At 31.7% G+C, this 11,088-nt stretch overlaps 1 protein-coding gene across 1 annotated transcript; it reads left to right on the top strand.

The window, feature by feature from the left end:
* The first annotated feature begins 8,246 nt into the window (after window positions 1–8,246).
* LOC113732884 (translationally-controlled tumor protein homolog) lies at window positions 8,247–10,438 on the top strand. The gene is made up of 5 exons (XM_027258903.2): window positions 8,247–8,406; window positions 9,370–9,443; window positions 9,610–9,738; window positions 9,832–9,989; window positions 10,126–10,438. The coding sequence occupies exons 1-5, from the start codon at window positions 8,379–8,381 to the stop codon at window positions 10,241–10,243; spliced, it is 507 nt and encodes a 168-aa protein (XP_027114704.1). The 5' UTR covers window positions 8,247–8,378; the 3' UTR covers window positions 10,244–10,438.
* Window positions 10,439–11,088: the final 650 nt, after the last annotated feature.

Raw genomic sequence — 11,088 nt, 5'->3', positions numbered from 1 at the left:
AAAATTAACAAGATAAAAGATAGTACAAATGAATGATAAAATGTATTGTTTTATTTTTGCTGTGATACTTTGGCATTTTTCGATTGCTTTTGACACATCAGTATTTGATTTGTTTGGTCCTCTATGTTGTTAATTTTACTAAAGTTGTCATTGATTGGACTTAAATACGATAAGCTTGAGAGTTTATGACGCAAAATGTTTAAAATCAAGAGTTTATGGTGTAAAGTATTCAAAATTGAAGTTTAGAGTGTAAAATAAAAAGTGATATAAGTTCAAGGGTTCAAAGTGGAATTTGTCCTAAAATATTAATTTTGAACACTAACTCATTTCGACTAGCAAGAATTTGGTTGGAGCTAGAAATATTGGTCATAAATCATATGCTCTGCGTGAAGAGTAAAAACAAGACGAAGTACAAAGTATCCCTTAGGAAATTAAAAATAGAACAGCCAGGCTAGGTCGGCCGGGTGTTTTAGTTTGACTTCCTTGAAAGGAAAATCTACTCTTGAGATTCAAAACCTATCTGCATCATACTTTAAAAATGAATATGAATCGAATCAAATCCACTTTAAAAAAAAAAAGAATGTAATTCGAGTCATATCTTATTTTTTTAAGGATAGAAATAAATATGAATCGTGCCATTTTTTTTTATCTATAAACCAAAAAGTAAATTTTATATACATTGATAGTGTATATATTACTACCGTTGGATCTATGACATATGTGCAAAAGTTGAATTTTAAATTCAAATTTTGCATATTTATCATTCATCCAACGTTATCAGTATAGGAAAGATTAATCCTAAATTGAAATACTACAACTTTTTTACCTCAAAAAACTGACCATATACGGTTACGTGATGGATTCAGGATAAAAAGTGATTAAAAATAAAAATTGAATCTAAATTTTATCGACTTAATTTTACAAAAAAAATAAAAGTTACTATTTTAAAAATAAAGGATAAAAACGTTTTGAATGATTTTCTCCAATTAAAAATAGAAAAGCATGGCTGGGTCGGCCGGCTGCTCTAGATTGACTTCCTTGAAAGAAAAATCTACTCCAAGACATTCAAAACCTATAGCGTCATAGCAGGGAATTCTTTGCTTTTCGTCCAATTATGCTCCGAGCCAACGAATATGTATAGCTCCCCTCCCACCTTCGAATATTCTCTCCTTTTATGTCTTCTCCTGCCATACAGAAAAAGTGTTATCTACTTTTGTCGTTATAAACCTTACAATCTAATCACATTCTCATATTCATCATCGGTCCATTATTTGCCGCATATGAGGTACATGTAAAGGGTGCCATACTTTCAAATCTTTTAACACCAGCAGATGTGGACCATATGCCTCTTCATAGTCTCCATTTGTAAATATTAGATTAAATTTTAATCACCGGCAATGTTGTGATTTTTTTTTTATATTAACAACTATGAATTTATAATACGTATGCGTGATTTGAATTTCAAATTCGAATTCATATTATGTAATACAATATAGATCTGCTAATGTAAAAAAAAAAATTTACACTGATAATCTATAAAAAAAAAACTTGCCCTTGACTATTTCACCTCTTTTTCTTTTTTTTTTTCCCTTTTCTAAGTTTTGGATATAAATAATATAACTTAGTGACATTTTCTTTGTCAGTAGGGAAGTTTCTAGGGGTAAATTTTCTCTCTTTTCTTTTTTTTGAACTTTATATAAAAAAAAAAAGCAAATAACAAAAAGCAAAACTATTGAGAACATCACCTCTTGATTAGTTGAACCACCTAAACAAGAGACATCACCCCAACTACATCAAGATGCACCTATCACCTACACATGAGAACACTATAACCTGAAATGTGTAATGCTAGTTATGCTTACATACCTATTTTATCATGTCGGTATCATGGCTTATATATATTATTATTATTATTTAATTAGTCGCAATTGCTTGACATGATTTACATTATCCTTTTCTTTTAATTCATGACACGTGCGACTACTTGGTTGTTTAATTAAGATTGAGTTTCTACTAGTCACCTATTTATTACCTGTGACAAGGTTTTTTTTTTTTTTCTCTTAATTATTATTTGAAATCAACTCATATTGAATTAATCAAGCATGGTTGATGTTGAATCTAAAAGATATACTGTAGGATAGATATGGTAGAGGGGTATCAATCTCGAGTAGTCTTCTTCTCCTTCATGATTATTTTTATTTTCCTTTTTGTGTAGTAAGTATCTCTTAAGGTTATCTAATAAGAGTTTCTTCTCTTATAAAACTACATAGTGAGAGTTTCTTCTCTTTTAAACTTTTCTAATGAGAATTTTATTCTCCCATGGAGAGATTTTTAGTAAGAGTTTTTAGTTTTTTAATTGCTTTTGTTAGCTTTGAGTTTTATTAAGTTTAGTTATCAGATATGACATTCGGAGTTTGAAGCAGTTAATTAGCATATGTGGCATAGGCGGTTGAAAATACATATCGAGCCTATACTGTTTTATCTTTGAATATATAGGGTAAAAAATAAAAAAGCTCCCTGTGGTAAACCTAATATACAGAAAAATTTCTCGTGATTTCAAAATATACAACACGACACCCCGTACTTTGAACTCAATTGTAAAGGTGACGGAATCCGTTAAACTTAACGGAAATGGAGGAAATGATCAAAATGCCTTGATATAATTAAGCAAAAGACAGTTCAAAAAAATCATTTGTTTTATTCTTTAGATAGAGAGAATTGAGGGTTAAGGGGTAAAACAAGTATATTTGTTAAAAATTAGGTATAATTTTTTTTTAGGTTTCAATAAGTCATTTCCGTTAAGTTTAACGGATTCCGTCACCTTTACAATTTAGTTCAAAGTACAAGGTGTCGTGTTGTATATTTTAAAACCACAGAGGACTTTTTTGTGTATTAAGTTTTTCACAGGGGACTTTTTTATAATTTACCCTTGAATATATCTAAATTTCAAGGCACAATTTTTATTTTTATTTTTTATTAATTTTTAGCATCCATTCTTTCATATTTAACATCTGTTGGTATATGTGGATACCACTAGATGCGAGTGAAGATTTAATAAAATTATAATATTTTATTTAAAGAAAAAGCTCATTACTTCTTAGATAAGTCTACTAAACCTATTTGCTCACGGGTTAGGTACTTAGGTTGACAAAGTAAGGTTCTATTTGATAATTCAATTCAGCACGTAAATTTAATGGATTGAAAGCTTAACATATTTAGATGTATTTGATAATAAAATATGTTACATCTGAATTAATTAAAGGTGCGTTTGATAAAACTAAAATTTGAAATATGAAATCTAAAGTCTGAATCCATTAAATTATTGAATTGTTAAGTATTAAATGTAATACATTTGAGCGTATATCACATTCAGTGATAAGTGAATAACTTGTCATTTATTTTTTAGACCAAGTTTTACCTAGAAAATTCAGTGCCATTTAATTAATTCAGATGTTCAATATTTGATTATCAAACATGTCTGAACATGTTAAGATCTGAATCCATTAAATTTAAATGCTAAATTAGGTTATCAAACAGGACCTAAATACACTGAATTTTCTAACCAAAACTACTTTCAAAAATAAATTATAAACTATTCACTTGTCACTTTATATGATATACACTTATATATATTATATTTAGAATTTGTTTGATAACATAAAAAAAAGTGCTAAAATTGAACTTTTTCAGACATTCAGAAGTTTTGGTTGTTTGATAAATAAAAATTTATCTGCTAAATTTGTTAAGTGGTGCTGAATTTGTGTTTTTTTTTTTTCAGTATAAGAATCATAACTGAATGCTTAATTCTGATAAGAATCAACATATTTACTTCAACTACCTTATTTTATCTACTAAATCTACTCTTGTTTGTTAATTACGTTCAAAATTCTTATCTAATTAAACAACCTGATATTCTCTATTTAAAATCCTTATCTAATTAAACAATCTAATATTCTCTATTCAAAATCCTTATCTAATTATAAATTTTCTATTTAAAATATTAGATGTTATATGAATTATTGGATTGTAATGTTTCTTTTAATGTTTTCCATAATATATTTCATCTTTTATATTAATTTGATTTTAAAATAAATATTATCAGTTTCGTACCTAACAATTTTAAGTTAATTAAATCATACATTTTATTTCTTTTTTGGATGAAAAGATAGAAGAGCAAAATTGTACAATTTAGCTTATTAAGTATTCAGTTATAAATGTTTATCAAAAAGTATAAATAGGTTCAACATTAAGATTCAGACATTCATATATTTCTTTTTAATATTTAAAATTCAGCAAATTACTTGGTATTTAGATTTCAGAATTTAGATTCAGGTTTATCAAACGGAGTCTTAATACTTAATCATTCAATAACTTAATAAATTCAGACTTCGATTTCAAATTCAGTTTTTAGACTTTAATTTTATCAGACACATCTTAAGTCGCTTGTTAAACGTGATTAACCCTATCAAATTCTTTAGTACTAATCTATTTTGCACTCTTGAAATTGTACACTTTCTCACTCTGCATCCTAAACTTTAATTTTGAATACTTTGCACCATAAATTTGTTCTATTTAATTTCAATCAATAACAACTTTAGTAAAATTAATGATATAGAGGACCCAACAAATCAATGATAATATGTTGAAAGTTGTCAAAAGGTGCCACATGTCATGACAAAAATAAAACAATATATTGTTGTTAATTTGTGTCATTTTTTATCTCGTAAATTTTATTAATAATATAAATAATTGGGACCTTATAAATCAATGATAATGTATTAAAAGTAGTCAAAAAAGTTAAGAGATCATAGTTAGAATAAAACAGTATATTGTCATTGATTTTCACCGCTCTTTATCTCATTAATTTTGCAAATGTAGTCATCGATTGGACTTAAATTGGACAAGTTTGAGAGTTTAAGGTGCAAAATATTCAAAACTAGGAGTTTAAAGTGCAAAGTATCTAAAATCAAAATTTTAAGACGCAAAGTGGAAAAATGTACAAGTTTGGGGGTGTATTGTGGAATTAGTCCAATTCTTCATGAAACCAAATGAGTTTTTTGGGCTTTTTTTTTGACAGAATAAATTTTATACCTACTCCTACTCTTACTTTACACTAAGAGGAAGGGGTGGATCCAAGGGGGTCAACTGCTATCGGATTAGATGGATACCTTTGCACCCGCTGATAAATTTTTTCTGAAAATCTTGAAAAAGAATGCAGGCCAAGAGATTTGACCTACACTCAAGGAGAGTCTTATACCTCTCCCTGGTGGCCAACTACTCCAGAGGTAGTTGGTTGAGTTTTTTGGGTATTTGTTTAAAATTTTACTGTAATTTATTATAAAATTTGTAGAAAAACTTTTTGGGGTGAGTAAATTTTTTTCTTTTTTCTTTTCGTTTTCGTTTTCTTTCCTCTCCTCTTCATCTCCCTCACTCACCACTGATCTTATTCCCTCCCTACTGCCGGTTGCCAAAACCTCGACAGATGACCAGCACCGACAATAGATGAAGTTTTTTTTTTAAATATATTTTTTTCTCTCTCTCCTTCTTTTCCTTTCTTTTCACTCCTCTCCCATCCTTCTCCTTCTCCCTCCTCCCCTCTCCTCTCCCTCTCTTCACCACCTTTCCCCTCCCCTTTCGCGTGATCTAGTCACTATGACTAGCGATCTGGTCACACGACTAGATTGTACATGGGAAAGGGAGAGAGGACGAGAGGAGGAGAAGGAGAGAACAAGAGGAAGTGGTAGGGAAGAGGGGATGGGAGGAGGAGAGGGAGGGAGAAAGGAGAAGGAAGGAGGAAAGGGAGAAGAGAAAGAAAGAAAAAAAGAAAATCGGTGCTAACATCAACAGAGGTGTCAGTTGGTATTGATTTGCGGCGAAGGCTGTGGTGGGGGAAGGAAGAAAAAAAAAGGAATGAAAGAAAAAAAATTTTGCGTGTGTTTTTGGTATTTTGAGGTGTAAATTTTAAAAATTTTAGGGAGTTTTTTTTTATATATATTAATGTAGTTAAAATTGTTAAAAAAAAATTGGCAAAATTCATTTGCCAAACAACCCCAAATTACATGCATCTAAATGGTTTAAAAACTCTCTAATTTAACTTTTATTAAACCAACAGTTTAGCACATCAAAATAAAAACAGTCATTGCTCAACAATCAATCACATACAAATTGAAACAAAAGAATCGCACCAAAGATGGTGTCTAAATAGTGAGAAAGAAATAAACCCAACAAATGATACCCTTAATAAACCAAACTTATTGGGTTACCCAATTACCCTTCATAAATAAAACTTATGGGATCACCTGTTGATAGTCCATCATCAAAACTAAACTTAATGAATAATCCATAATCTTATTAATCATTATCATTTATTTATTTAACTCAATTCTCGTGAACATAGATTTTTAGTCTAATAGTTGCCATCCCTATGTAATAATTTTCACCCAATTTGAGTGAACCAACGATAGCAAGAGTTGGCTTATTGATTGAAGTTATCATTCTTTAAGTGTCTGTGAGTAATATCCAACTCTCATCACTTCAGTTTAACTAATTCAAAATCAATATATTCTAACCAAAATGGTAAATTTGATATTTCAACTAACTAATGAGAAAATTCACAAGTCTATGATAATACTACAATACCACCAAGTTAATAGTAAGATTTACCAACCATAGAGCTCTAGCTCAGTGGCCACCACCTGTCTTGGTGGGGTGGGAGGTTAGGGGTTCAACCCTTGCCTCTCACCAAATTGCCTGCCCCTCATGGGCAGCTCGGTTGGTCTCAGCAAACCTCCTTAGGAGCTGGTGTTCAGTGCCTGCAAGGATCCGAGTTTCGTGGTTATCGTGTCCGGACACCCACTCCGTCAGAAAAAAAAAAGAAAAAAAAATAGTAAGATTTACCATTTACCATGTAACCGTACTCAAAGCAGATATTCTCTGCCCTTTTTATGGTTTCACTTATTATCTCGTTTTTTCATTTTGAACCATAAAGTGACCCTTCTATATTTTTTTAAAATAATATTTTTTCCGGAAATTGATAATAATATCAATCTTTATTGGGGTTGATCCAAAGTCAGAAGAAGTAAATGATGGCAATCCAAATTCAATGCACCGCCAGCAGACATACACAACATACATAAGTGTATATCACTTGCATCCCACTTGTCTAGTGAGGTAGAATAGAAGTGTACAAATGGCACTACTAGTCAAGAAAACAACCGGCCGGAGAAGAAAGGCCCATGTCGGCCATCAGTCAAAAGAGGAGGAGAATCTAATTCCCAAAATCCCATTAATTTGCAAGTTTCTTTGAGATAATTTCAGAAACCTCCCCTGAAATTTTTGATAATTTCACTAAGCTCCTAAAGTTTGAAAAATTATACTTACCTCCCTTGATTTAATAGTTTTAGTAACAAAATCTTAAAATGATATTGACTTGGTCAATTTTTTAAATGAATACTCAAAAATGCCCTTGTGTAATGAGTTTTAATTTATTTTTCTATATAATTAAAAGATTATCTAGTATAATTATAAGGAAAATGTGTCAAATTTTTCGTGTCCATATCTACTATTAATAAATAACTATAATAATAATTTTATCATTATGATAGGGTACTTTTGATGGTATTTTATTATGGACTTAGATTTATAAAATAGAAAAGAAAATGTTGAAATAATTTATTTAGAGTTTATGAATTTTTCGGGTAGTGGAATTATCATAATTTGGTAATGATTTTGGGTCCTTTTTTTAGTTATTGTTAATTTTAGTACCAAAAAATAGAAAACAAAAATCAGCAAAAACATTGAATTACATATAAAATTAATTCATCAAAAAAAACACTAGTTCGACGTTTGGTTACAATAGAAACTAGAAGCAATAGTAATAATTCTACAGTTTTATTGGTAAATAATTAAAAAAAAGGAATAAGAAGGAAAAAGAATGAAAAAATAATTTTAAAACTCATTCTAAATATAAACATACCAAATAAGGGAATTTCATTAAAATATTTAAGGGTAAAATTGTTATTTTAAATGACAAGGGAGGTATGTGTAATTTTTTAAATCTCAAGAGAACTCAATAAAATTGTCAGAAACCTTAGGGGAGGTTTCTGAAATTAGGATTTTCTTTTCCTAAAAACAAATCAAAAGATTATTTAAATTTGAAAGTAAATCCTAATATGAAGTGGTTTTCTTAATTAGGATTTTCCTATTCCTGAAGGGACACCGTCAAATTCTCCACTATAAAAGCTCACCACCCCGGCTTTATTAGGAGGACTACCTTTTCTTTCGTTACCTCTTACTGTACAATTATAGCATAGTACGTCTTCCATAGTGCCTGCAGAAAGAAAAAATCTGACAACCAAAGAAACTTCAAGTCTGCAAACATGTTGGTTTACCAGGATCTTCTTTCTGGTACACTTCTTTTCTTAACCTTTTCTGTCTGAAAACTTTGTTGCATGATACAACCTTAGCTGCTTTTTCTTGTAACAGTTCCTATGTTTTGTTTGCTTAAGAGTTTAATTTAATTCTTTTGTACTTTTTTTTTTGGTTGTCTTCTCGCATGAGTTCATACGTGTGAAAACCATGAAAAAGAAAAGAAGAAGAAAAACCCTTTAGATTGTATTGTTGGATGTAAACTTGTTATTTATTTGGTTTCTATAATTGGATACCAATTACGTGTTTAACGTTGGGGCTGATCTACCTGTGTGTTTCTTCGGTTATGTATTTCAATTCAAGGAAGAGAATAGTATCGGTGCAGAGTCTTTACTTCTGTCCTTCGTTGATACCAGAATGATTAGAGTTTACCCTGAAGATTATTTTAGGAGCACAAAACTAAGGAATTCTAGATAACCCTTCAAGGGAAACTTGGTCGGAAAATGATATCAAGCATGTTTAATTTCAATTTAGGAGCAATTGACTTGTTAATTGCCACTATTATTTAAGAAAGCACAAGTGCACTGCCTGTGTTGCTGGGGAATCTTCTAATCTCAGAGCATGTTGAGTTTTATGGTGTACACTAGTTGCCAAATTGTCAGTAAAAGTTTGTTGATACTGATTAATTGGGATCTAAAAATATTTAAAGATGGCTAATTGGTATACCTTTTACATAAGCTTAGCAGTTGCTTCTGTGGCTACCAGATTCATCGTAGCATTCTTGCAGAGTTTCTTGCAATTATGTTTTCCTTCTAATGTAAAGATTGAAACTTTATACTATTTCTCACGGATAGCTTTTTTTAAGCTGTGATTTGTGGCAATCTCTTTCCTGTGTGATCGGGTACTGGTCCTTTTTTAGCTGTCAACTGCATCAACTCCTCCTTTTAGTCTTTATTTATTGCTTCAAGAAAGTAATACTATGATATTTTTTATTATTTCCAGGCGATGAGCTTCTATCCGACTCATTCCCCTATAAGGAAATTGAGAATGGAATGCTGTGGGAAGTAGAAGGGAAGGTAAAGGCTTTCGTCCCTTTTTTTTTATTTCAACTATTTTTTGTTTTGTAGAATTGTTCTGTATCAGGAGGGAAAGAGACATTTTAGGCCATGCTTCACATATTAGCATGAAAAATTTATTTGTGACAAGTCAAATTTGACATCAATTATTGGAATGTTCAATCAGTGGGTCGTTCAAGGTGCTGTGGAGGTGAATATTGGGGCCAATCCTTCTGCTGAAGGTGGAGAAGAAGATGAAGGAGTTGACGACCAAGCAGTCAAGGTTGTCGATATTGTTGATACTTTCAGACTTCAGGTTGGTATACTTTTGCTGCAAAACTACTCCAAATTGGACCTCCTCTTTTATTCTTTCTTGTTATTCAATAAAGAGCATCTTGCCTCTTTGTAGGAGCAACCCCCTTTCGACAAAAAGCAGTTTGTTGCATACATCAAGAAATATATCAAGAATTTAAGTCCAAAGTTGGAGCCTGAGAAGTTGGATGCCTTCAAAAAGAACATTGAAGGAGCAACTAAATACCTCCTGTCAAAGCTGAGCGACCTTCAGTTGTAAGTCCACTCGATCTTTTCCCTGTCTCTGTGTCGACCCTATTTGATGAAACAGGATTCTTTCTCTACTTCCGCATTTGAAATTTTTGGATGAAAACATTCATTGATTGTCTGAATCTTTTTATGTGTTCTGCAGCTTTGTTGGTGAGAGCATGCATGATGAGGGCTCAATCGTGTTTGCATACTACAAAGAAGGTGCCACCGATCCAACTTTTCTTTACCTTGCACCTGGGCTGAAGGAGGTCAAATGCTAGAAATAAAGCGTGCAATAATCAGGAAGCTGTTTTGTGTAGTGGTCTTTATTAAGTTCAAGTTGTGCTAGTATTTGGCAGTAGAACACGCCTTGCCTTGGCGTTTTAAATTTTGATAGCTACATTTTCTTACATGCTTATATGTTTTAACAGAGGATTTTGAGAATAATATGAGTTCCCTAATGACTTTGCCAACAACTTACATCAGTGTAGTTTTGAGTTGTTATTTTTGGTTCATTGAGTTGCATGAAGTGGATGCCTTCTCAGATTAGTATCCTGCATAAACCAAGCTTGGGCATTGTTCCCCTGTATGCAAAATCAAAACTTTTCCTCATGCCATGTTCAGGTGGCAATCAAGAAGAAACAGAAGTAGGTGCTATGCCAAGTAACCATAAAAACCATCTATCACACAATTTCGTTTCTTCTTAAAGACTTGCTCTGGAATTAATCCATAAGACACAGCAACGTGGTAAACGTTGCATGTCAACATGGGACTTTGACATTTCAGTAGCTGCTGCTAATCAGAGCAGCAATCCGTTGCTGCCATGCCCATTACAGCAGATTATGCGGAACCAGTATACCTCCAGCAATAACGACACGTAAGTCTGCTTCATGATAGCACCTACTCACATTCGTTCCTCAGCGGCAATTTGAATTTCACAGTAATTGTGCGACGCTGGTAGCACCCGCTTCCTATCTTTTGCTAGTAAACAGTAATTATAGAAAAGAGTGCATCTACATGATCATATGAAACTGACGAAAAAGATAAAAAGAGGAACTAAGCAATTTGGTAGATCTAAGTACACTGTCTTCACGCTAGTTGCTAAAACATCCTACAGTGCACATTC

This window comes from Coffea arabica, chromosome 2e, assembly GCF_036785885.1.
Source record: "Coffea arabica cultivar ET-39 chromosome 2e, Coffea Arabica ET-39 HiFi, whole genome shotgun sequence".
Lineage (NCBI taxonomy): Eukaryota > Viridiplantae > Streptophyta > Magnoliopsida > Gentianales > Rubiaceae > Coffea > Coffea arabica.
The sequence above is the reverse complement of the archived record's forward strand: the minus strand, read 5'-3'. Positions and strand labels throughout refer to the sequence as shown.